The sequence below is a fragment of the Drosophila kikkawai genome, chromosome 3R (assembly GCF_030179895.1).
Source record: "Drosophila kikkawai strain 14028-0561.14 chromosome 3R, DkikHiC1v2, whole genome shotgun sequence".
Classification (NCBI taxonomy): Eukaryota; Metazoa; Arthropoda; class Insecta; order Diptera; family Drosophilidae; genus Drosophila; species Drosophila kikkawai.
Genome location: NC_091731.1, coordinates 12,176,389 through 12,202,939, shown reverse-complemented (window position 1 = coordinate 12,202,939; position 26,551 = coordinate 12,176,389). Strand labels below are relative to the sequence as shown.

The following is a 26,551-nucleotide window of genomic DNA, read 5'->3' as shown; positions in this document are numbered from 1 at the left end:
GGAACCTTGCTATTTATAAAATCGTCTTAGGATTGCTTGGCATTTTAAAGTTTTGATCGATTTTTAAATAGAAAGATTAATAATTATTTAATATATTACAAATAAAATAATACACGCCTTTTAACCCACTCAGAAGAACAAATATTTATGCATCTTTATTGATCGATTTTTAAAAAAACTACTTAAAAAGTCGAATAATAAATTACGATTAAAAAAACATTATTACATTAAAATTCAATTCTCTGTTTAGTTCTGCGACTTACTTGTCATTACACAATATATTATTGACGATCAGAAATTGTATGAACTTTGCTTTAACACTCAAATTGCATTTGAATTTTCCTTTATCATTATGTGTATAAACAGTGATAGAAATTTGTAAATAGTTTGGGGCAGTTTCTTGAACTTTCGACAGACGACGCACAGTATGTTGGAACTGTGCTAATAGTTTTAAAACAAATTCAAAATTTAAAAGGAATAGAAAATTATATAAAATGAAACGATTTCGAAATATGTAGAAAAGAGAACTAATTAAGAACTAGGCGAGGAAGTACTCATCCGCGGACATAAACATAGACAGTTGTATGTATATATTCCATGTGTAAATGTATATATAAAACGTTTCTAACAAACACGAGGCACGTCGAAATGTAAGTAAGCAAAAATGAAGTGGATCTCTAGGTTGTGGTTTTTAGTTTTTCTTCCGACTCTGGGAATTTGGTGGCTTCAGTTGCTTTCCTGTCTTTAGTTGACCTCTCAAGGCTGCGTGTGTGTGTACATATGTATTATGTATATAGGTGTATATGGATAAGAGTCTGTTTAATCATTTTGAACGGTTTAACTTTCAACTAACAATAACTTTAACGCTGACGCTTCGTTTAAGTGTGCTCTCCCTTCCTGTATGACTAAAATGTGCGATACCTTAACAGCTGCATAACTTTAATTTTACCATAGTTTCATTACGCTTTTGTGCACTATTGTTTCGAGTTAGTTTCAAGTTTTCCAAATTATTTACATATAGCCCTACAGCTCTTTAGCTACTGCCTGCTCCCTGCTCTCTGACGTTTGCTAGTTTGGCGAGTATTTAGACTTTGCTCGGCTCCTCTCGGATCCGACTTTACTGGAACTTGCGCGTGGCAGTTCTGGCCTTCCAGGCCTTGACCAGGTTGTATGCGAAATACAGCGTAAATCCGTGCACCTGGAAGCCGACAAAGCAGAAGGCGTACCAAAACACGCCGTAGGGGTAGCCCTGTAATGGAAAATTATACAACATTTTAAATATAAGGGGCTAATTTAGTTTATCATATCTACGTACGCGCCACACGAAAATGTCCGTCTCGTCCAGCTCCACGGACTTGTCTAGCGTGGCAAACTCCCAAACGTCCGAAAAGTAGTAGGCAAAGCAGTAGAAGAGCGGCAGGACGGCGAACACCAGGATGGCGATCATGTACTTTTGCATCTCGCGCACCTTGTTGCCGCGGGCGGCCGACAGGCCCAGGAACGAGGTGAGCAGGGAGGCGGCCCACACATACTCCCACCACAGCGGCGGCGGCACCTCTAGTTCCTCGATCTCCAACACAAAGATGTCCAGCCGGTCCAGAATGTCCGACGTAAGCTTGGCCAGCATCACGAAGAAGAGCAGGGCGTGAAAGAAAATGCAGTACTTCAATCGTGATTTGTTCAGCAGGCTGCAAGACAAAAGCATATTAGTATTGCATCGAAACGAGAAGACTCTGTCGTCTGTGCTCCCAAACAAAACCCATTACTGAGGCGCCAGGTCGTTAGGTTGCCACCTGCCCAGCTGGCAGTTTGCCCAGCTGCAAGTGGGTGGAGGCGGTCTTCGCCTCGCCGGACCTCCAGGCGGAGAGGAAGGCTCCTCCTGCCAGAAGACCGCTCAGCCGACGTGCCAACTATTGAGCTACTGCCGCAGGCACTTAAGTAATTAGATAATTTCGGCTGTGTGGGAGACAGCTGCGGAGGAAAGCTCGGAGTGTGTTCGCCCCAATAATAACCTAATTTGATATGTGCCAGCCACGCGCTGCCTGAACTCGAAGTCGTTGCCGTCGGTGCCCGTCACCATTGGACCGCCGCGCGTTGCCATTTCGTTGCTGTTTCGTTATTCGTTGCCACACGTCGTTGCTTATTTTTAATAAAAAATGCACAAAAAAAGTGCACACTCGAGGTTAGTGTTGCCAGATGCCAATTTGGCTTTCCCCTAAAAAATCCCAAAAAGTTGAGACCCCTGATCAGCGGATACTTTTATCGATATTTGTGAAAAGTATCGCATGTGGATTAATACAAAATATGTAAATGTTAAAAAACACATGCTTCGAAAAAGCCCAAAAACTTTCCTATATAATATAATATAAAATTCTTATATTATTTTCTATTTATTAAATTTTTTTTTTTGTTAACATATATCGAAACTTATACAGTGGCGCCGCCACATTTGCTAGGAAATATAGTCTCGCCAGGTGTCGCCCCTATACATGCAATTATTTTCTTTTGGCGGTAAAATTAAACAAATTATGTTGACTTTTGCGAAATTATTATAATAGATAGGATTGAATTTAAGTTGCATGCGTTAATGAGAGACACAATAAATTAAATTAAACATTAGCACGAAAAGCAATGGTAATTAATCAAGGACTAAATACATAATATAATGATTTTCTTAAGAGTAACTTAACCTGCTTTCTTCCTTATAAAAGCATTAATTTCTAATGTTGACAGGCCATGGTCAGGTCAGACTATTCTTTATGATCTTCTTAAGCTATTTGTAGGCAGCATTACTGGATTAAACGAGCTACTACTATTTTTACAATGGGTCTAGTACTTGGCTAATTATTTCCATTACGTCAAACCAGAATTATCATAATTTATTGTGCAGTGCCTAATGATAGCATTATGCAAATTGCAACCAGCTTTGTGCTCCAATCAGTTTCAAAAATAGGAATAGTGGGTGTGTGCTCAAAAGTCTTTCGCTGGACTTACGTCCATTTCCGAGTGCCTCTTGGGTGCACTGGCACCTGTTGCATTTAAATCCATAAATCAATCTGCCAAGAAGACGGGTAAACAATGGAGAAAGAGCGAGTGAGAGAGACAGCGACAGAGCGGACATTTAAAAATAAAATAATGAATTTTGTATTTTCTCTCGCTTCACTCTCTTTATGCTCGGCGCGCTACAAAAGACGGGCATACGGGTCGTATGTGTCATCAGTTCTACGGCGGTATTCCTCCGATTTGGACGCGTTCTCGCATGCGATCGTCTCCGCTCGAAAATTGCGTCTGCTCCACTCCGTCTTTAATGCCAGTTGTTGATAATTTCCATGCGAATATTTATGCCGAACTCGGCAGCTGACTGTTTCTAATTGAAAGTTTAAAGAATTCAAAATTGATATAACAACGGTAATTTTACAAAATAAATGTCAAGAATCGAAATTGTGCATAGAAAATAATTGCAATTCAGCGCCAAGTTGTTGATTATTGCTTGTCTTTCACTGTGGCCGCCAAGAAAATGCAAAATATTAAAAATACTCGACGAATTTTTCAATGTTTGTGGGCCGGGACCTCAAGCAACTGATTTATCAGGGGCTTATTTTGGCGCGTGTTGGCTGCCTTTGGATATGACCTACAGTGGATATCTCATAAAGACAGCAATAGCTTTTACAACTTACTTTTTTGCAAGAGATTTTATTCATTTAATCTACAAAAACATTGATTTTTAACGATTTAAGATCGATTTTCCTTATAAGATATCAGAAAACTTAAATACAAGTTCTACTGTACATATAGATATACCCCTTAAAGATATTTTTGCATATGCTTTGTCTTACACGACATACCTTGTGATATTTGTTTAGTTATACGAACTTGACATTCACATCGATCGAGTGCCGAGTGCCTTAGATAACACCAATGTCTAATATCTAATATCGGTCAAATGACTTTCCCTCTCTTTTTACTTCCAGCTGCGGTCCCCTGTGATTTTCGCCCCCTGTGCCTGTGTCGGTTTCCGAGCAATCCCCATATAATCCGGAAAAACCAGTACCCCCGATTTCCCAAGTTCCAATCATGTCCGCGCTGGCCGCCGAGAAACGCGCCTCCTTCGCGCGTCGCGCCGAAAGTCTGGTGGAGCGGGTGAGAATTATGAATACCATTTACGAGGTACCGGCATCAAGTGACCACGGATCGTGAGATCGATTTTCAAAGTTCTTGTTTGTTCCCTTGTTTGTTGTGGCTTGTGCTTCATTGCTTCCCTTAATTCAAATTTATTTGGCCAGCAATGCTGGCATCGTACGGCTCGTAAATTATGGCTCGAGGCGGTTAATGTATTTCACACATTCGCACACCAAACAGGCCAGAAACACGCCCTGCAGTACCCGATATATATATTTGATTAGACATAAATGGCCGTGGGTGGCGGGGTTTGCCTCTGGCATCTCGCTTCTTAGTACCCAGACCTCTCTCTGGCGATTCTGTTTGGCTTGGCTCGACTGCTTTAATTAATCTAAAACACTCGTACATTATATTATACACATCGCCTTAATGAGTGGGGCCGAATTGTTCTCGGATCAAGGTCGTCGGCGTGTTCCCTCCTATCACAAGAGTGATTGCCTCTTATGGGCCTGGGTAAAGGTCTCGCTATGCATGTGTGTTGTTGACAGGAAAACAGCAGGGGTTTCTTGGGGGCAAGGGCGATAGCCATTAAGAATGAAAGCTCTCTCTGCCTTGGGTCATTTTTTGATTTTATTGGCTTACAAATTGTTTGCACCTTTAAATTAAATTATATAGATTATTTTATAACTATTCTAGTAATATAAAATTTCTTTTGGAAAGAGAGAGACTTTTCGTTAATCCCTTAAGTTCAATGACAACCCAAATTTTGTATTCGAAAAATAGACAAAAAAGTCTTTGTCCGAGACTTATGGTCTTCCGTTGTGGTTGTGCTAAAAATAAATGCCGCATGCAAATAGCCCTCCGAAACTGCATGGTCATTGTGTGTGGCTAGTATGTGCAACTGTGTGTGGAATTGCAATACAATGGAATTCCTACAGAATAAACCCAAGCAAAATTTGTCAGCAGTTGGGAAAGTGGAAGTAATTGAAAGACATCAAAGAGTTACATGGGGAGTATGGAAAGACACTTATTTAATGTCAGCCAACGCTGCAGCTTTAATTAAGAGCAAATTGTCAGAAGAACACACACTCAAAGATATATTCACAGGCAGGGTTCATTGTACAGAAGAGACGACCAGTGTCCGACCCATTTCAATTGGAATTCTGTGTATAAGAATGTATATGATAAAGGGAAAAAAACAGAAATGCTTGTATAAATGGTATAAACAAGGAGAAGGTTTAATTCTAAAAGCAAAATAGGGAATTTAAATATTATTTATATTTATTTTAAATCTAAAAAGTTCCTAATATATGCCATAAACAGTAATTAGGTTGCTACTTATGTTCTATATTTAGCTGAACATCTTATCTTTAAAACTCTTAATGAAATTCAGTCCTCCCCTTATACATTTCTATAGCTAAATATAAAGCAGTGTTAATAATATTCGCCTGTTTAACATTGTCTTTCAGGGTGAGGGGCTGTAGAGCCGCTGGGGCGTTCTTAAGTAGTGCAAAGTGAGGGAATTAAAAATGTTAATTGAATTTTTGGGTCGGAATAAGGGAGCAGGAGAGTAAAACTCGAGCCCTCCGAGAGCTACATAATTCGCTTAGCCCAAGGAGGGGCAGCGATAATTGGGGAGTAGGGGCCAGGCAGGTGTTGAGTAAAGGAAATTGCTTTACGACGGCTTTGGTTACACTTTACATTCCAATTTGGGCAAGTGGAATCGGATGATAATGAGGACGGGGATGATGATGGGGATGGCGCTTATCAATCAGCGTGGGGATTTCAGTGACCATGAGCTTCATTTGCATTCCATTTGGATTACTCTGGAGGATGATCGATGTCTTTATCAGGCCTTATTTCCATCTATACGCGCTGCTTGTGTATGCATTCAGTCGTATCTCGGATTGTTGGTCCAAAAATAGCACTGCAAATAAGCTGGCAGGGCGGCAGACTGGGGTGGTGGTGGTGCGGAGCGGTAGTCGCGACCACGACGACGCGAACATAACGAGCAAAATAAATGAACGATAAAAAGCTAATAAAGAGCGGCATAAATAAATGCGTAAATATCGAGCGCATATATATCTTGAAAGCGAAATTTTTCGCTGGGGGGAAACTCGTCTCGAAGATTGCCTGCCACTTGGTAGGCGGGGAACAGGACATAGCACCCAGGACACAGAGTACACAGGATTCAGGAGGCAGGCAACTGGCGACAGGCGACAGGATACAGGCAAACGCATTTGCTCAAGTGTCGCCGTTGTCATCCTTCGGCTGGTGGCCTTGCCAGCACGTGTGTTTGTGTTGCCATTTGGGCTTAAGTGTTCCTGCCTCCATCCAGCAGTTCCTGCTACTGGATCCTGCTGGTACGGCTTACGATGCCCCAGGAGCACGGGTCGTCCCCCAGCAAGGGTAAATGTTTGCATACAATTCGCTCAGCTCAAGTCCTTGCACTTGAATCCCGCAGAGGTTGGAGATTGCTGAACCAATTTAAACTGTTGCAGCTCTTAAATCCTCGCATATTTTTAAAATCCTTGGCATTAAAATAAAGATTGCTTTTTAAACACTTAAATCTGAGTCCTTTCCTAGAAATATGAGATTTAAAATTGTTTGTAACTTAGCTTTTCTAAATGAGTGTTAATTTTAAAATTAATAATTTATAAAAAGCTTTAAATTGTGACATTTAAATAGTATATGGAAAAATAAGAACCACTGATAATTAACATCGCATATTGGCACATTGAATATGCATAATACATTTTAAAATGTGTTTTTGGTAAATAAAACCAGCCTTGACCGAGGAAAAATAATATATTTTAAAAATGTGGGGAAAATAAGAGAAGAACAGCATATAAATAGCAACAAAGACAATGGATAACAATATGTATAGCTTTAAATGTTGATGATTTGCATTTGTTTTTACCTAATTTTATGCTTAGCTAAGCTTCTTGGTGACCAATTAATATAATATTTTTGTTATTATTAAATTTTCACTCAATTGCGGAAATTTTAAAATTTAATATGTTCTTAGTCTTAGCCAAGAGCTTTTATTTAAGCCACAAAAAACATTGATTGCATTTGTTATCTAAATATAATATTACCTTCTCGTTTCGCTGACTCTTGACAATTCGCTGTTTATCTTTTGAGAATTCCGCGCTGTCTTGTTTCGGCAAAAACCCTGAAGTTGAGTTTTTCTTCAGCCACTTTGCGAATTGACATAAATAGGATTTTTGCGCTTTACCCACCAACCGTCTCTGTACCCAGTTCTGAATTTTTTTCCACCTGAACTTGTGTTTTCTGCTGCTGCCGCCTTGGGCAATCGGCTTACGGACTTTCAATTGTAGCCACCCTTTTAGCCCAACTCTTGCCCCATCCCTCTGACTAAAAAACTTTTTCTATTGTTCGCCACGCCTCCTTCCGAGTAACGCCCTTCTGCCATCAGCTAACCGCTTTAGTAACGCGTATCTTGTACTCATTCGCCTTTCCTGCTCCAGCGCTTTTCTTCGCACATAAATCGCTGTGCTGCCGCTGTTGTTGCTATGGTGGCTGTTGTTTCTGTTGTTTTTGTTGTTGTGGCTTCTGAGCACCTGCCTGGATAATTGTAGCTGACACAATGGTGTTGTTGCCTTGTTGTTTATGTGCATGCAGCATTGTTGGTGGCTTCGCTTTTTGCTTAATTCCCTTGTCTGTCTGCCGGCTTTATGCTCTTTTTATCATCATCCTCCACCTTTTTGTTTAATAAAAGCGCATGTCGAAATTAAAAAACAGAAAAAAACAACAATAATATGGCATTTTATCAGTTTATAGCCCTGTCGAAAATGCATGAGAATTGTAAAGAGATCAACGCATTCAGGAATTCGCGGTGTGACACCATGGCGTATACGTAATAGGATTTTAAAAGCAAATTAAATCAGTTAAATCCACACGTTTAATACAACAATTTTTTAACTATGTATATTCATAAGAGTAGAAATTTATTGGAAATTTTATCTTATTTATACATTGTATTTAAATCAAGCGCTCAGTGCTGTATTTAATTCAGCAAATATATATTATTTGCCCACATTGTTTTTTCTTACTCTCCCTCAAACCTTTTATGTAAAATACAATTCTGTTGAAAATAAACATTTACTTAAACTCTTTCCATCCCCATTTCGATTTTTGCTACCAGCTTTGCCATTATTTTCGCTTTACTCCCTAATTGCGTGCAGCACATTGCAGTTAACCCCTCTTCCCCTTCCGCTTCGCACTTTTTTCAATCTAACTTTAAATTACTTTGAATTTATTCAGCATTTTCGTGCTGCATCAGCGCATCATTGGCAGCTCGGTGGGGCGATGACAGTGTCAGCACATTCGCATATAATCCTTATCATCGTGGCCCGCGTATCCTTTGCTCTCGATTTCCATGAATATTCATGGTTTTCTGCCATTTTCCATATCCATATCAAAAATTCGTTTCTCAGTTGCGGCCACGCCCCCCAGTCCCCAGGCTAACCATAGCCCGGCTTGACCTAGGACACGCATATATCTAATGCGCATTTTGTTCAAACTGGGGTTGGGGGGTTGGCGGTGGCACGAAGGATTTGCGCATTTCCCGCGCGCTGACAAATTAGCACATCAAAACAAAGAGGCCAAAAAGGCTCACGAAAGCAGACCTGCCGCCAACAATGAAGAGTCTGCTCAACAATGCCCATGAAAACAAAGTAAGACAAAAAGGATTTTTATATAAACCCCATGCAAAACATTCACACTAACATCAGGCCCATAAGGCGCACGCATACACGCGAGGACAGGGACGAAAGCCGACGAAGTACACGTACAGTGTGTGGGCGCCAAAAGCAGCGCGCTTAAAAGTAGGCAACGGAATTTGCGCTGCAGCATGCTGGAGGTGCGCGCGTATGCGTGTGGCTGTGTCAGTGCCTGTGTGTGGGCGGGCGCACAGGGTTGCCAGATGGGATGAATAAATGTCAGAATAACCGGAAATGGTTAGTTTCATTAAAAGAATATTAAGAAATTAATTAAATTTTTGAAATTACCTGGTATTATTACAGATTTATATTTCATATTTCAATTTTCATACATTCAGCTTATTATTAAAATGAGCTGATATATTTAGGAATTTCTTGGATTATTTGTTATACACTAAACTATGCTTCTTAGAAAAGTTCTCCGCTGATAAAAGCAAATACACATTACACACATATTCCATTCACTTTCTGCCCCCTAAATCTGCTCTTCTGTAAAGCCTAGTACTCTGACGAGAAAAACCCGCTGTCTAAATTAGACAGCGGAATCGCTGTTTATTTCGCTACCGAGCTAGTGTGACCAAAAAAATTAAGGAAATTCCATGAAAATGTACTTTTTATGGCGTTTAAGGATTTTCCTTGGTCACACTGGACAGCTGTTTGTAAACAAATATTCAAAAAAAATATTAAAAATATTAATAAATATGGCATTAAAATGTCTTTTGTGGGTTAAATTCCATATTATGGGCTTCCCCTTGACAGCCCCTATCAATGCCACCTTTTTCCTTCAACTTTCCCTCCATTAGGGGTGTCTAAATAAATCAAATGAATTATTTAGACAGCGCGATATCAGCTGTTTACTATCTTGATCTGGCAACGCCATTCAATTTTCGCAGGCTTCATTTTCGTCGTCAGAGTACCGAAAAAAACGACGTGTCTAAAAGTTCTTCTTCTTTTTTTTCGACACCGTTTTTTTTATATGGAGTTTGGCCGCTGTCTAAATTTATACAGCGGTTTTTTCTCGTCAGAGTACTAGGCTTAACAACAAAAACATTTTTTAACTGCGCAATTTAGTGGCCAGCAATCTGGCCACTCGGTGGCCCAACACCTTCCCTACTAACTGCCCTACGGCAACATTTCAACACTTGCCCCCTGCATTCCTGCCTTCCTCTTGAACGGCATCATCCCTGCGAAGCATCAAGAGTTGGGTGGTGGGATGGAGAAGACCCGGAGACCGATTTCACTTGGCCATTTCACTTTCCATCATTTTGTTTTGCTCCCCATTTCGCGCAGCTTCGGACGCCTTCGGGAAAGCTCGGCTTTCGGCCGGCGATGCCGAGCGTTTTTCTCGCTATTTGTCCGCTTGTGATAAGCCCATTTCACAGTCGTCGTTAGACGTTCGAACATTGCGCATCCCAAAACGAAAACGAACGCGTCGCTGCCGCCCGATTTTGATTCGCTGTTCTGTTTACGGTTTCGATTTTTGAGTGCTGCTGTGCGCCTAATAGAAGACCGTAGAAAACACGTTTGTGTGCGCGGCAGTCGTTGTTTAAGCCAAGTTAAGACCGAAGAAGCCAGTGTAACCACCGACGAGAGAGTCATGTCGAAGCCGGGAACCCCAAAGCACGGTGGCAGCTCATCATCTTCTGCAGCTGGTTCTGCTCCCGAGAAGATAAGCGTAAGTTGCGACAGCTTACCGCCAAGATTGCACCAAAGTCGGACAGTTTCTTGACATCTTGTGCATCTTGGCTAATTTCGGATTCCTGGCGCTATGTTTGCCGTCACTTTTGGTGTGTCGATAATGCACTTTTCTAGAATTCTCTGTGTGCGTATACGTAATATTTAACGATGCATTCGTTGTGCCATTATCAAAGGTGTCAGTAAGTGATTGAATTTATTTTTTGGTACGTGAGACGGTATTAGGAGAATTTTAGCTTATATTATATTTATTTTATCTTGTTTAAAGTTATTGTAGTGACTAGTAAACTTTATTTACGGGGCTAAGGTATTACGGGATTTTATTTCAACGTTGCTGACCCAAAAACTATGTCCTTTTTGGTTCGCTCTTTATTAATCAAAAAAGCGTAGACCAAAGCTAAGCTCCACCGCGATCCAACTGGGCAGCCTAAGCGGGCAGCTTGTGTGACCTAGAACTCCCCTCTGCGGTGGGGTTACCTTTTGCAGTTGGCAGCTATTTGCTTTTTATTTTCTTGGCCCGTGGTGATGCCCAGTGAGCCGGGTTCAAAGGGCATAGCATAATTTTTGGCCTGCGCCTCATAAAAATTGCATAATTGTCGTCGTAGTCGTAGTCGTCGTCCTGCATGTGGTGGCTGTTTGTTCGACTCCGTGTGCGGCTGTGTGGGCGACTCAACCATTTGGTTGGATGTTGCCTTTTACGTGCCATTTGTGGTCGCATCTGGCACACAATAATTACGTAGACCGAGCCGAAACAAATGTAGGTGCTCAAATTGGCAAAATTATGGCATTCGTTCGTCCTTAATGTCGTTCTACTTTCTTCTTTATTAAGCTGCTAATTAGATGGGGGAACTTGGTTCAAGAAAACGTTCTTTTATTTCAAAACATTTCAGAGAAATCTTTGAAATTCTGAATTTTTGAAAATATTGCTTTATTTAAAGAGAAAACATAAATATTTTCTCAATTTATATAAAAACTGAATTAAAAAAATTACAAAACTCGAAAGCTTTTTCGTGAAAAGTCAGAAAACCTCATTAAGTTCTCAGTTTAAGAACTTTTGCAACCAAGCAACACGTTTTACGTTTCTGCTTGCACCTCTCAGACTGGCTGCCACATGATTTTTCCATTTTCTTTACCCAACTCAGCTCATCAAATACAGCGTGCGACTTTATCCTGCTCCTGATGCCAGCCCCGACCACGTGGCAGCTCATCCTGGATTGCAATTCCCATTTAAATATGCTGACTAAAGGGCTTTGCCTGGCATAAACCACAGCGATATATATACTTATATTCTTGCCTCATTCGCTTTGTTTCTCCGCTCGGATCTCGGTTTTTTCGCTGGGATTCGCTTATCCCTTCAGGCGCTGCCTGAATGCGATGGGATTTAATTAGGGAATGGCATAATGGAGGGTCGGGATGATGTCCATATAGGTCTATGCATTATACATGATTTGCTGCTGCACTCCCATACCCAGCAGACTTCAGCAAACCCAACTTATTTTCCAACGGTTTTTCCCATTTTTCTCCGGCTTTCAGCTGAATAATAAAAAGCCAGCCCGCGGGGTTTCCATTTGCAGCCTTGGAGGAAATATCCCGTAATTTGTGCTGGCTCAGAGTCACTCACTCCTAGAGAAAACGAGGAGGTTCCTTTCCGCAAAGTTTATATGCCGCACATGGGAGAAGCCGCCGTCCACGCTCCCGGACAACGGACAAGTTTATTCATCCTTCTTCGCGTTTTGTTTTCCCTGTGTCGTCTGGCATTTCCCATTTTCTTTGTTTGGCGGCGGGTCCCCCTGGTCACTAGCGGAAAACTTGTTGACTTTGCCGCTCGGCATGGGAAAACATGCGTTTCCATTTATATATTGGGATTTTGTATTGTTTTTTTTTTTTATAATGAAATTCCCGGTTTCCACTTGCCGGAATTGGGTTCCCATCCGATGTCTGGCGAAATGAGTTCCTAACGACACTACTGCCGAGCAGTTACCAGTTGGCGGCTGTTCGTTGCTGTAATAACTTTGCCATTGGCAAAGTGTCAAAGTTTTCAAGGCAACGTTGCGCATACGCCCTGTTATCCCCCCGACCGCTGTTTGCGGGATGAAACTTAAACAACATTTAATTGGTGGCTTTTAGCACCGGCCTACATGCTTGCATATTTGTTTGTGTCTATTAAAAAATTTCACTTGCAATGCGTTCCCTGCCCCGGCCGGCAGAAAAGTCTGCGGGAAATTTCTTCTTGTTTGCCCAACTTTTCGCATCACTTGGGGGCTTGCGCTCTTTTTTTCTTGTGCCCTGTACCCCTGTAAAAGTTGTTCATAAATTTGAAACACTTTTAATGTGGTAGGCCGCGGCATTTAGCGCAGAGCTTTCCTCAGTCTTCGTAATGGGTTTTACAGCCTGTCCAACAGTCGGGAAAATCGCATCAAGCCTACATTAAAGTAAGGGCATTTACCTACTAGCTGTATAGCTACATTTATGCATTAAAAATGTTGTATATTAAATAGTATTTACTGTAATAATAGCCCATAAAAATGCATAACAACCGCAGGGATAATTGCATTGTTTATTAAAGGGATAACGGATACAGTTATTATGAGAGCATAATCAGGATTTATTATGTTCATAAACAGAAAACAATTAGGTTTGATTTAAAAATGATAAATAATATTTAATATAGAAGAAACTATTTGAAGTAAATACATAAATCTAAAGAAATTTCCTAATACAAAAAAATACTTATACTTTTATTTTATTTACAAAATTAAACAATAATATTTGCCTGCTGTGTATTTGAATAAATACAAATTTCAAATCAAATATCATGCCAATTTTGTGGCATTCTTATCCTTTTCCATTCCATGCACCTGCAAATTGACACATTTGGTAATTACAAATTGATTACAAATTTTAGACCCGCATCATCCGACCTGTTAGCCATTTTGAATTTTAATTGAGATTAATGCAATGTCAATAGGATCGACAGGAATTTTCCATAAATGTATGGCAGGCCCGGAGCCCACAACTGATAATTAAATTTACATTACCATTACGCAGGCTGGCCAGCAGAAACTGAAGCATCATCGATTCAATAAGCCAGCGCATGGATACATATGTATATAGCCTGCCCTTCCTGTCGTCCTGTGGGGCCAGCGGGGCGTGGCCGGAGGCGACATATGACAGCACTTAACCAAATACGAATAAAATCCACACAGCACGGGGATTCCGGGGGATCCCCAAAGTGCTTCGGTGCAAGTGCGGTTATGAACCGAAGTCCATTTACACTTGAATACGTTTCTGGCCAAAATGAAGTGGCTGGCAAATAAACTTTCGGTCCGTCCATAAACAACCAGTCCAGGATCTGTTTGTCAAGGCGGTCACGAGTCGCGGTCGGGCCAAAACGAGAACTCAATCCCGGGCCCCTTTAAATTACGAATGCAATAAATGTAGCCAAGGGAGAAATCCCAGCGATTGAGTTAGGCGTGTCCGGCAAGGGAAATGCTGATTAGCGGAAAAGAAAAGCCGGCGAGGGGCAAAACGGCAGCAGGCTTGATGGGGAACTGTGGCCGGGATGTGAATGGCCAGCACTTTGTTAAATAAACTTTCTGTTCGAGTGGCAGAGACTTCTGCAGCCGACTTGCCGCAGCTCTCCAAAGCCCTCGACTTGGATCCATTCTTTGTTTTCCGCACCGATGTTTTGTGTTTTCCCATCAAAGCTGACGAGCTGAACGGCCGAGGGACGATCAAAGATACTCGTAAATGCGACCTATTTCCACCTGGCAAGACCTAAAACACAGGCATAGTAGGGGGAATGCGTGGATCCTGGGTAATTAAGCAAGTACAAAGGCATTGTATTTAAATGGAATAGGGGGGAGGTTTTAATTATCTAACTTTTACTTTACTTTTAGTTTTGGTATTTTTATTTGCTTTTAATAAGTATCACTTAAATTTAAATAGAGCGTAGATAGGCAGAAAAAATCAACTCTTTAATGATTTAATAATTAATTAAAATGTTTGGACAAGTTAATTATTTTAATAATAAATAAAACATACAATTTTGATTATTAAATTTAAACGCTTTAACCTTTAAACCTACTAAACAACTCTCACAAATTGGTATTACAAACTTTTTCCATTATCAAGCCCAAACCAAAGCAGTTCAATATTCTAAATAAACAAGTTAACAACTCAGATCATTTGGCGTCGAAAAATGTGAAATCGAGTACACGGGATATCAGCCATCAAGCCATCAAACTGTGAAATCCATCAGGTTACGGCAGAAATCCGGCAGAATCAACCCGACCGAATGACTGACTGACTGACAGCTCCTGACAAACTCGCACGTTAGGATGGATGCGATGTGGGACGGAGCAGGATGGCTGCCGTGGGTAATGGGCACTTAGGTCGCTGCCACATGATTACGACATTAAAGGGGAAATCGGATTGGGAGAGGAGTGGCGGAATGGAAAAAAGTGTAAGCACAGCCAGCCAGAGGAAGAGAAAAAGGAAAGGCTGCGAAAAATCAGGGAAAATATGAGACCAGGAAATGGGAGGACTAAAGAGCGATGGCAACACGGAGCATAAGTCGAGGCAGCAGCATCAGCAACGAGGTCAATGAGTTGACACGTACACAGCAACCAACCAGGGCAGCTGCAACTCTCAACCAGAGCTCGCTCGAGGGCAACGCCTCGGTTATGGGATGCCATTCCACCCAACCGAACCTCCCCCCGAGACCCTTTGTTATCCTGCCGGAGCAAGTGATACAGTTTTATGCATGTTTTCCAGGCATCCCAGCTGCCTCTCCGCCAACAAAAGAACAGTTCGGGTACAAAAACCTAAAGCATACAAACGTATGCATCTCATCTATGATATCCGAATTCATTGTATGTATCCTTCCGCATCTGCTGCTGATATCCAGGAGGTACACAAGGAACGCTCAAAAAGAAAACCAAACTTTGTGGACATGGAAATGCAATTCGTTTAACGAAATATTTTATTGCTTTTCCATTTTGTTGATGCAAAAACAAATTTGTTTTTCAACAGCAAAAGCATCAGAGGCACATCTTTCTGGGCTTCTAAAATTTAGAAGGAGAGTAAACAAGTTCAAAAATTGTTTGCCTTAGACCCAAAGTAATTAACAGATGACAGTTGCCCATTGACCCCCAACTTGTTTCTTTCGCAAAACGAATTCTCCCTTCAATGTCGTTCACATGCCTGTTTCCGTCACGGGAAACCGAGTCAGAGATGTGACGACGACTACGTGGTCTGGCCGTATGTCTCAATTAAGAATCGAGATGCGGGTGAGCACATGGCAGCAAATAGGAGGCAAGGTGCAAACATTGACCCAGCCCAGAGTCAATTAATGTGCGGCGAGCGAGCGGACATTGCACATCGACAGGGGGACAGCAGGACCAGGTTTTCCAACATAAATCAAACGATTGAGCCAAATGACTTTTTAATTGACTGACGGCTTGGTGGGGGGAAAAGTCTCAGCTGATTTGGGGGCCTGAAAAGTTCCTCTGACGCAAAAACCAATAAACAATTTCGATTTACAATTGAGCTGGCAGAAAGGGAAAGAGCCAGAAAACGAGGAAAAACTTCGATTGACAGCCACATAAACTTTTCTTTACTATCGAGGGCTCTTTTGCAGAGAGGGAAATGTTTGAAAAACATGTATAATGAAAATCGTACAAGTCTTGTTAACAATAAAGGACTTTTAAAGTTGATAAAAAATAAGAAAAAAAACACTTACAATAAAAACTTCTAAAAGCCTCCTGTTTTTTATAAAGAAAAAATCGTCACTTGCTATTTCTCCTAGTGTTCTTTTATGTGGAAATCATTCTACTGAACATTTGGGGAACATTTTTGGCTGAGCTCAACCGCAAGACATCCATCATCCGTGATGTGTGCCAGGCCGACGTCACTCCGGAGCGCCGGAGGAAAGGTGAATGAATGAGCATCGCCAGGTCGTAAAGTGCAGTCGGCCAAGCCAGGCAGGCAGGCAGTCTGTCACAGCCGACACATGGCCACCCTTCATTTTCCACTCCCCCAAAAGCTCGCTGGTGTGTGCAATTTATTGGCAATTTCATTATTTATAAGCGATTTTCATGGCACCATTGGCATGTATACCTTTATATTTGATCGCTCTGCCAGGTTGGACAGGTGTACGAAAGGTTTTTTGTGTGAGTGGACGCACTTGGCTCGAAGACCTTACACGTCCCAACCACACTATTCCCCAACAGTTGCCTAGGTCTCGACACAATCTCTTTATTTCTTCTCCCCTTCAATTGTCAACACTTTTACGGCAGTCATTCTGTGGCGGAAACGGGGTAGTAAATGAGTCTCCCACGTCCCCAAGTTAACCCAAGTATTTTATCTGTAGCTTACGTTTTACACAGGGAAAAACTAGGGGCTTAATATTAAAGATTTTAAATTATAAGATGTGAAGGAAAGAATATATATTCCAAGGAGTCCTGAACTGTAAATTTAAATCTTTTAAATTATTTTGAAATTTGAAAATTTATCGGTCTTCCTGTTTCCAATTTTTCTTTACAAGTCTTATTATTATTTTGTTTTTTCCTAATAATTCCTGATAATATTAAATGGAAAATCCCCTCTTCAAAGCTATCTGTAGTTAAAGTATTGCCCTTTGTGCTCTCTTGTCCTTGGCACACACAAACAGCCCCGGACTCACACTCAATTAATGCCAATTGATTTGTGATACCAGGCGCGCCATTTGCCTGTAGTTTGTTGTTTGCCAAGCTATTATTCCCTCAGCAGTCGCCAATCTGGCTGTGCGACTGCAACTGCAGCTGGCTGATCCTGCGTCCTGTTTCCAGCCAGCTGGCCTTCGGTCATCATGCAAATGGGCTCAACGCAGTTTACATAAGTAGCAAATTTGCCTGATTTATTAATGCTTTTATTTGGAAGACCAAACTTTTTTTATTGGCATTTCTGGGAACGTGAGAGAGAGAGAGAGGCAGGTGCGCCAACCGACCGTCTTGGGCCAACAAAGGCAGTGGCGGGACAAAGGCTGCGGCCGGGCACTCAACGGATGCATTTACATAATACCCATTCCGTTTATTTATCTATTTACGGGCTTACACAAAAATACCCCGATGAACGGTGGGTGTCGGAGGTGTTCGTCCAATTTAGTCGAATAGACATTAAAGAGCTTAGGTAAATTCTTGGCCGGAAGATGTTGATGGCACCACTGCCGCTGCTGGTCTTTTGACACTTGTATAGTTTCACTCAATTTCAATAAGTGCTCAATGGCTATATAGGTCGCATGTGTGTGCGGTCCTCGAGCAGTTGCGTTTGTGTTGCCAGGGATAAGGATAGCCAGGATGGGCCCATGCTCCGGCCTCAATTTGAGGAGCTTTGCTGGCTTATTTGCTTTACGCTTTAATAAATTTCGATTTGGGTTCGAAGGCAGAGGAAGAAGCCGCCTGAAACTGATAGCCCAGGACAATACAATGCTCCTGACATCCCACAACAGTGGCAGAGGCTGCAGAGCCTTGTGGTGTTCAGGGCTTCAGTTACCCCAATCGATAGCTTGAATATTGAGCAGGGAATTTACTGACTCCCGCTTCTGGCTTGGGCTCTTGATTAAGGAGAGTATCATGTATCAACTCAATGAATTTATAGTAAGTAAATAAATACTTTGTGTTGAAGAGTTTCTGCTGTTTTTTGAGGATCAGTCGTGTTAGTTCTTACATTTTTGTTTTTAAAGCGTATACCTTATTTCCCTGTACTCATATTGACACAAACCCATTTCCACTCAATAAATAACTTAAGATATATTATTAAAACTGCTCGAGCCCATTAAATGTTTCTTTCATTTCCCTTGAGTTCGAAATTCCCTTGGCATTCCCTCCTCAAGGCTAATTAAATGGTTTTTAAACTAACCCATGCTCCTTTAACTTTTTGTATTAGTTTTAGCCAATTGCACACAGAATTCAATTTGGAAAATTTCATCAAATAATCCCCAGGGAATGTTCAAAGCCAGAAATACCCCTGAGCGACATTTTGGGTGTATTTTTTTTATGTGGCAAAACGCAAACATTCAACAGTTTGGTGTGCTTAGGGATGTGTGTTGCTGAGGCATCTCCTTAAATTTTACATACCGAATTCCAGTGCACGAATATATATATGTATGTATATTAAATGCACACACAAATATTTAACATGCCAGGACGAGAGAAATTCAAATTCGAAACTTACACAAAGAGCATGACGAGTCAGGCCTGGGAGGACATCAAGGACCTGCCAAAAGCTAACGCTCGCCGAGTCAAATACAGGGAAAAGCATTTCACATTTTTTGGTCATTTCATGCCCGTCATTTTTCACGCTTGAGTTTGTGTTTATGGCAACGTGAAAATGATTTTGCCGTTTACTTACTTTGCTCGTTCCAAAGTTTTCAAGTTTTTCCCCCAACAAATTCCAAGCACACACTTCAATTTATATATTTTTTGATTAACGCCTTTGCAGAAATACAATATCAGCACCGAGAAATGCGGGGATCTGACCGTAATAGTGCAGGTAAGCAGAGGAGTCCGGACCCCTTTGGATGGCCTGATAATATTTATTTCCTTGTCATTTAGGGCGACCTGTCCCAGCAGGAGAAGCGAGCTGTATTTATCACGGTCCACGACCTGGGCTGCAACCGTAAGTAGGGGACTCCCCGGAGAACTAATTGCCTGCCGGCGTTGGGAGCACAAAGAGAACTAATGGCGCCCGGCCGCAGATAATTCCTTCCAGGAGTTCGTGAGCAGCCCCTGCATGACGGAGATCAAGGAGCGCTCCTGCTTCATACACGTGGATGTGCCGGGGCACGCGGACAATGCTGATGCTTTGGCCGACGGCTTTCCGTTCCCTTCGCTTCAGGCTCTGGGCGAGGACCTGGTCACCGTGCTGGACTATCTGCACGTCAAGTACGTGATTGGCTTGGGCGAGGGTGCCGGTGCGAATGTCCTGGCCCGTTTTGGGTTGGCCCATCCCAGCCGGGCACTGGGCCTCATTCTGATCAACGCAACGGGCAGTGCCGCCAGTGTGGTGCAGTCCTTCAAGAACAAGGTGGGTGGCATTATATATTACTTGGTATATAAATTAGGTTTCCCCTAAGCAGTAGTCGTTTTAAGTCCAACCACAAGTAAGATGATAAATTAAGGGAGCGCATAACTCATACGCAGTGGTGTACCGCCTTCCTAAGAAAAAGGAAGATAATAAGAGCATATTTTTCTGCTTTTTATTGTTTATTTTTTTCTAATATTAATTTATTTACTTACCAAGTATTTTGTAGCTAAGTAGACCAAGTAAAACACTAATTACACTGCCTTCTCTCTGTGCCTTTGCAGTTCATTAGCTGGAAGAGCGATGAGGTGGCCCAGTCGGCTGAGAGCTTTCTGATGTACCACAAATTCGGACATGTAAGTAGTGGCCCTCAGATGGGTTGGAGGTCGGCTCTAACCCCAACGAGCTAAATGTGCCACCGGCTGTGCCCGTGGAGTGCGTGTTGTCGTTGGTTTGGTCTCAGTGTTGTACTCACTTTACCTTCTGTTCTATTTTATGTTTGACTTAACAACCAACCGCTCCAAACGAACCCTGTTCGTCTGCGCTTTCAGGTTATGGAGGTAAACAGATCAAACGTCACTTTATCAAGTCTCTTCCTCAGGCAAACCATTTCGCATACCTCCTTCTCTCAATCGGTGCTGCAGTGCTCGACCTTTAAATTTGATTCCTTCTGATAGTCATAGGTCCATTTTTTATTGCATGTTTAATTTGTTAATTTTTTTTTTGGAATTTCTCGTTACTTTCTTTTAGAAATGGGTATGTACATAGTTCCCGTTCCCCCCTCCATTCATCCGGCAATAAATTGGCCCAAAGCAAGAAACTGTTGAACAAAATTTGGAAAGAAAAATAATTGTGCAACAATCGCTTTCTTCTGCTTTTAGTTTTACTTTCTTAAATTGTATGCTTTTGTACTTTTTGCATGCTGTGTAATTGTCGTAGTCCGTAGCTAAGTGTTGTGCTAGCTTTAACTTTCACTTATCGACCGTCGGCCTCATGCCAACTTTCCGCTTACTGACACTGCACAAAAAAAAAATGGTGAAACGCCAAACTTTACAGCAAATCGTGGGCGAGAATCCGGACAAGGACAAGATTGTGGCCGAGTACCAGAAGCGTTTGCATCGCTCCCTAAACAGCAAGAACATCGGTCTCTACGTCAAAGCATTTATGAAGTAAGTTCAGGGTTAAGTTTTAGATAAATTATATATTTTATATTATTATTATTTTTAATAACGTAATCTTCCCCTACAGTCGCAAGGACTTGACGCTCAAAGGCTGCAAAGTGGATGTCATCCTGATCACGGGCATGCTGAGCCCCTATGCCTCCATGGTTGAGAAGCTGCATCGTGATGTGGAGAAGGAAAGGGTGACCATACTGAAGATCGAGCGGGCTGGCGATGTTCTCGCCGATGCTGTATGTATTCTTTATATTAATAACATGATTTTATAATAATAAAAATGATCTTGCAGCCCGGAAAGGTGGCCCAGTCCATATTGCTCTTCTGCAAGGGTCAGGGCCTGCTCACATCGGTGGTGATGCCGGGAGTGGATCGCGGTCGCGCCTTCTCCACCGCCAGCTCAGGTTCCTTAGAGGGTGCCAACGGATCGCGGCGTTTGTCGCGCGGCATCTCGATGGAGGACTACGACAAGCCCAACATCCGCCGGCTCAGCATCATGAACAGTGAGTTGCCCAAGAAGGAGTAAGAACGACAACAGCGAACGACCACAGCCACGGCTACACGGCTTCTTCAGCTACAGAAGTACACACCTCCAGCGTTGGTAGATTAAGCATAATTGCGTATTTAACTTACTTAAACTAGTGAAAATACCTTTAGTCTGAGAACGTATCCAGAGCCAAACAATCATCCCAAATGTAACCGCTTGCTCTTAGTCGTCGAACGAGCGGAATTTTAAGCCAAATTTTAATTAGCAATCGCTTCGGAACAAAGAATAAAACACTCATCCCCATGGAAGGGCAGCAAACGAGGTTGCTGCAATTAGTCTTATGTACCCTAAGAATCCCACCTGTGAAACTGTAACGAAAGCAAAGCATTCATATCTATATCTTCCACTCGAGCGAACTTAAACACAACTGCTAAATGTGTGTATTATGGACAAGCAATCATCTATGTAATCTATGTAATACCTCCGACTAGCAAACTGTACCTAAACACACACACACGTAGAAACTATATCGAAAAACTCTCAAATGTTACTCCCTTCCTGCTGTTTTTCCACCCACGTATTTGTATCATTTTTATGTGAACAGTTCTCAAGTGTTGCTATTTTAGTGAACAAACGAATCATATACAAAGTTTGATTAGCGTAAGTTAAAGGCACCAAGACAAGAGATGCTTATTTAAAGTATTTATACTAAACCAAGGCACACAATTTGCATATTTACGAACGTACGTGTAAACAATCAAAAACCAAAGCAATTCGCAAAACCAAAGGACATTTTAACGCAATGTAGCAGCTGTCATGCGTTTTTTGAAACAAGTATTATAATTGTTTTATCGCATTGGCTTTAGCTTAACAATTTAGTGAAGACGTTTAAGTCGACCAAGCACTCAGATAAATAATAGATGCAACTACACCGTTACACAATAAAAGTTGATAATGAAAGAAACACTGTCTTTTTTCTATTTGCTGCTTTTGAGCTTTGAAAACTCTATAAAGAACAATCCTGTATTGTATCTTGTTTTTCATAGGACTGTCAAACTATCGAAGCAAGCTGTTTAAGAAAATTATGGATATATCACTAACTCAAAAGAAATCGAGTTGGCGCCTAAAACAACTGCAGTGTGACCAGCGGAATATCATTACCATAGACCTTGCCGGAAAATCCCGCAAAACCGTCTTATCGATATCGCAGTGACAATCGGGGCGGACCGAAACCCACCACTAGCGCTATCGATAGTTTGACAGACCTATGTTTTGGTCTTAGAAAAAAGAATTTCATTAAATTGCAAAGAATATAATGTTGATACTGAGCTAACCTGTGCCCCGCCTCCGCCCCCGTCGTCCGTCAACAGCCAAGTCCATTCTCCGCTTCAACCAAGTCTACATGGACGCTCCCCCGCCGACGAAGCCTCCGAGGGGAGTGAAGTACGGCAAGGATGAGGTAAATTACTTCAAACCGTCGCTGAAAATGGTTTTCAATTCGCGAACCAGCCTCCCACTGCAATAAATTTAATGGAAATCCCCATCTGGTTGTGTTTTGTTTGTTAACTAATGGTTTTTCATGCCCGCTGCCCGAGTTGCGGCTCCAAAGATGATGACGACACCATCTGGTTGTTGTTGTTGCTGCACGCCCTCTTTTTGTGTTTTACGATAAGTTGTTATTGGTAGATTAATAATGAAAGTATGTGTGTGTTTAATAATAGTCCGCAGGATGTGGCTTTCTGGTCAACGTCATTAAATCTCTGGGATTCAGCGAGACGACCGAGGAACGCCAGAAAGAGAAGCAGAAGATCGAGCAGGAGTTCAAGCGCTCGGATCTGCGGCTGAACGAGCTGGTTTCGCGTCACGACCAGCAGCTGACCCTGGTGCTGCCCCTCTTCAGTCAGGTATCCACGGAGGTGACCGCCAGCCGGGAGCGGATCCATGCGGTCAAGGAGAACCTCGGTGCCTGCAAGAGGCTGCTGCAGTGCCGACGCGATGAGCTTAAGAAGATGTGGACGGACGCAGTGCAGCACAAGTATGTGCTAGAGATGCTGGAGCAAATGTAAGATACTCTTGGAAACGCCTAGGACTCTGATTAATTGCTTAATTTATTTCCAGTCAGGAACTGCGCAAAGTGCCACAACGGGTGGTCAGCTATACCGCTAAGCGTCAGTATCTGCACGCCAGCAAGGCCCTAACCGATGCCTTGGCTACACTCAATGGGCCCTTGCAGGCCGTCGAGGGCTTGTCTGATCTGAGGGCCGATCTGCAGACGCGTCGCCAGCAGCTGTACCAGCGACTGCACGAGGAACTGGTCAGCCAGGTGTACACCAATTCCGCCAACGAAGCCTTCTCCACGTTCCAGCGCAGCAACTCCAGCCGCTTGAACTCCAGCTTCACTCGGGGAATCGGGGCTCGCCGCTCCACGGATCGCATCGAAGCGAACGCTCGAGTGCGCAAGGCTCTGGCTGAAATGGCACAGAACTTTGATTTGGACAAGGCCGAGGTCATCGAAGATGCAGATCTTATTTACCCAGAACTGAGCATGAGCTACTTCGTGGCCATCATTGTGGAGTCCTTTGGAATGCTGCACAAGGTGCCCGATTCTCTGGAAACGCTGCGCGTTCAAATCCAAACGGAGCTGCTGAACGTGGTGCGCCAGACAACGCAGCAGCTTTCGCTGAGCGGTGAAACGGGAGAGGGTAATCCGCTGCTCATGCTGCTCGAGATCATATTCAAGCAGTTCAAAGCTATTGCCAAGACTCATACGCTTCTGCTAAAGAACTACCTGTCGGTGGGCCAGAAGTACTCCGTGGTGGGACCCCAACCTTATGACCTCACGGACTTCTGGGCCCAGGCTCAGTCGGTGGTAATTTACAAAGAACTTTAGTTAAGATTCTTGGCATTTAATATATATTTTTATTCTTCAAGTTGCAACTCCTGCTCACCGACTACTTGGACATACAGAATGCTGCCTCGGAGGAGAGTGCCCAAACGGGTTTTTCGGAGCCGTCAAGCAACATAAATTCCTATTTTCTAAGGCGTAAAGTGCCAAGGTAAGCTTATAGTCTCCTAAATTTGTATCTTTAATTAATAAGCTTCTTTCAGCACGAAGCGCTCTATGTTCAAGTTCGACAAGTCCTCGCATGTGGGCGGTGGCAGCAGCAACAATGACTCCTTCAAGGAGCATCGTCGCAACGCATCGGATGCCTCTGTGGATGATAATTTGGGCGCGCAGCTTGGGGGCAGCGGCAAGGGCTCAACCAGTGGGCTCTTTCCTCACGAGAAAAAGCAGAGGGAGAAGCTGCTGATATGCACGCCGGATCAAAGTATCATAACCAAAGTGTATCTGCCTCTGATGGGATACATCAAGGAGATCGAGAACTTTATGAAGTGCAAGCCAGGGTGAGTAGCAAGTCCTTAAAATCGACTTAAATGTATATTTATTCCTGCTTCCAGTCAACCCTGCAGTCTGCATGACTTTTTAGACAACTATATTAAGGACACATTCCTATCGAAGGGCCACAACCGAAACCTGCAGCTGACCATCGAGTCGCTGTCGAAGAATCAGGACGCATGGCGCACTATTATAAGTCCGGAGGAGATAAAAACACTCAACCTGAGCAGGCCTCTGCTGCAGTCAACTGTGATGGTCGAGCGACGGCTCATGGAGACAAAGAACCTTATCCAGGACCTGCCTTGCTACTCGGAAGACCTGCTTAAGATGGTCTGCGCCCTGCTGAAGGCCTACAGAGAGATTTGCCAGGCTGCCTACCGGGGAATAGTGCAGCCAGATTCCGAGGACAAGAGGATATACAGCGTTGCCTGGCTAAAGGACGAAGACATTAGTAGATTCTTAAAGCAAGTATTACACTTAAATACAGCTTTGACTTTATTTTGATCCCAATCTCTAATCCCCTAGAACGCTGCCCAACTGGACGGACTTGAAGACCTCCAGCCAGAAATCGCGTCACAACCGAAAGCTGCATCGGGGCAGTTTCGAGCCTTCGGAGGAGGAGAGTCCCTTGCAGGTGCAGCAACGCAACGTCCGTGAGGCCGAAATGCTGACCAGCAACTTGGGCGAGGGTGGGATCACCCAGCAGGAGATTCTGGTCGAGATTAGTGTGCTCAAGGAGCTGGCCATACTGCAGGAGAGCATGGAGTGGTTCTCGTGTCGCGTCTCGGAGTTCGCCAATGATCTACGTCGCCCCATGGTGAATGGACTGAACGCCGTCTCCGCCGAGTGCAGCGCCGATATTGCCGTAAAGGATGGAACGATCAAGGTGTTGACCAATCTGGCCTTGGAGTTTGACGAATTGGCAAACACTTGCCTGTTGGTGCTGCATCTGGAGGTTCGCGTCCAATGCTTCCACTACCTGCGCTCCAAGTCGAGTGTGCGGACCAACAGCTATGTGGGGTCCAAGGATGATATTCTAGAGCCGGATCGGCAGGTGCAGGTGCTAACCAAGAGATTGTCGGAGATGGATGAGGCCTTTAGCGCCACTCTACATCCAAGAAAGACCAGAGTAAGTGATCTATTTTGTCAGATGTGTTGTCATTCTTAACTCTTTGGGTTTCCTTCAGTACATTTTTGAGGGCCTGGCTCACTTGGCGTCGCGCATCCTAATCCAGGCCTCTAATTACCTGGAGCACATCGATCAAATAACTGTCCAACGCATGTGCAGGAACTCGATTGCCCTGCAGCAGACGCTGAGCAACATAACTGCCTCCAGGGAAGTGGCCTTGGATCAGGCCAAGCACTTTTACGAGCTGCTTTGCATGCAGCCAGATGTGAGTATTTTCTTTAAATATATTTAAATTGTAGCATTCCTTATAATGTGCATTAATTTACAGGAGATATTGAATGCATTGTTGGAGCGAGGCACACAGTTCTCGGAGATGCAGCTGCTCAATGCCCTGCAGTTGTCCTGCAAGTCCTTTGGCATAACTGACGCCAATCAATTGGCTTCCTATCAGCAAAAGCTATCCGATATACTGGGCGCCAAGCCCTCCAAAGGTGTTGTTGTGTAATTAAAGCTGCAGCCAGCCGGCAGAGAGATCAATTTGAATACCCATAATGTTTGTATACATCGGCATTAGGTGTAAGTGCAAAGTGTGCGTGTTAAGTGTTAAGCTCAAAATGAGGATGAATGTTCTGAACATATTTGGGGAGCACTTGGTGTTGCGATAGATACATATTCTAAAGTTCATTAACAGGTACTTTAATGGCTTATACACAATAAATGAGAATTTAACAACGAAGTTCG

At 42.9% G+C, this 26,551-nt stretch overlaps 2 protein-coding genes across 12 annotated transcripts; one reads left to right on the top strand and one right to left on the bottom strand.

Moving 5' to 3' along the window:
* Positions 1–118: 118 nt before the first annotated feature.
* jagn (jagunal) lies at positions 119–2,204 on the bottom strand. Its single transcript, XM_017164779.2, has 3 exons — positions 2,013–2,204; positions 1,316–1,688; positions 119–1,249 (listed from the first exon to the last, which is right to left on the bottom strand). Exons 1-3 carry the CDS (start codon positions 2,099–2,101, stop codon positions 1,118–1,120), a joined length of 594 nt encoding a protein of 197 aa, XP_017020268.1. The 5' UTR covers positions 2,102–2,204; the 3' UTR covers positions 119–1,117.
* LOC108073229 (exocyst complex component 4) lies at positions 241–26,546 on the top strand. Of its 11 annotated transcripts, none has more exons than XM_070286811.1 (18): positions 241–650; positions 3,972–4,140; positions 19,041–19,091; positions 19,154–19,217; positions 19,297–19,625; positions 19,907–19,978; positions 20,679–20,791; positions 20,871–21,033; positions 21,090–21,300; positions 22,655–22,743; positions 23,006–23,346; positions 23,403–24,153; positions 24,216–24,340; positions 24,393–24,689; positions 24,744–25,145; positions 25,207–25,810; positions 25,869–26,075; positions 26,139–26,546. In XM_070286811.1, exons 2-18 carry the CDS (start codon positions 4,075–4,077, stop codon positions 26,313–26,315), a joined length of 4,062 nt encoding a protein of 1,353 aa, XP_070142912.1. In that variant the 5' UTR covers positions 241–650; positions 3,972–4,074; the 3' UTR covers positions 26,316–26,546. The 11 variants fall into 11 exon arrangements, 10 of the variants coding, with proteins under 10 accessions (XP_070142912.1, XP_070142911.1, XP_070142918.1 ...); XM_070286810.1 differs by having other exon boundaries at positions 243–582; XM_070286812.1 differs by lacking the exon at positions 241–650 and adding an exon at positions 3,243–3,408.
* The last annotated feature ends 5 nt before the right edge of the window (positions 26,547–26,551 follow it).

Bases quoted from the DNA above. Each gene is read 5' to 3' on its own strand.
- LOC108073229 (XM_070286811.1), top strand. From the start codon at position 4,075: ATGTCCGCGCTGGCCGCCGAGAAACGCGCCTCCTTCGCGCGTCGCGCC. The intron at 21,301-22,654 runs GTGAGTTGCCCA...GTCCGTCAACAG, and splicing joins CCGGCTCAGCATCATGAACA to CCAAGTCCATTCTCCGCTTC. The intron at 26,076-26,138 runs GTGAGTATTTTC...ATTAATTTACAG, and splicing joins TGCTTTGCATGCAGCCAGAT to GAGATATTGAATGCATTGTT.
- jagn (XM_017164779.2), bottom strand. From the start codon at position 2,101: ATGGCAACGCGCGGCGGTCCAATGGTGACGGGCACCGACGGCAACGAC. The intron at 1,689-2,012 runs GTTATTATTGGG...TTTGTCTTGCAG, and splicing joins GCTGGCACATATCAAATTAG to CCTGCTGAACAAATCACGAT. The intron at 1,250-1,315 runs GTACGTAGATAT...TTTCCATTACAG, and splicing joins CGGACATTTTCGTGTGGCGC to GGCTACCCCTACGGCGTGTT.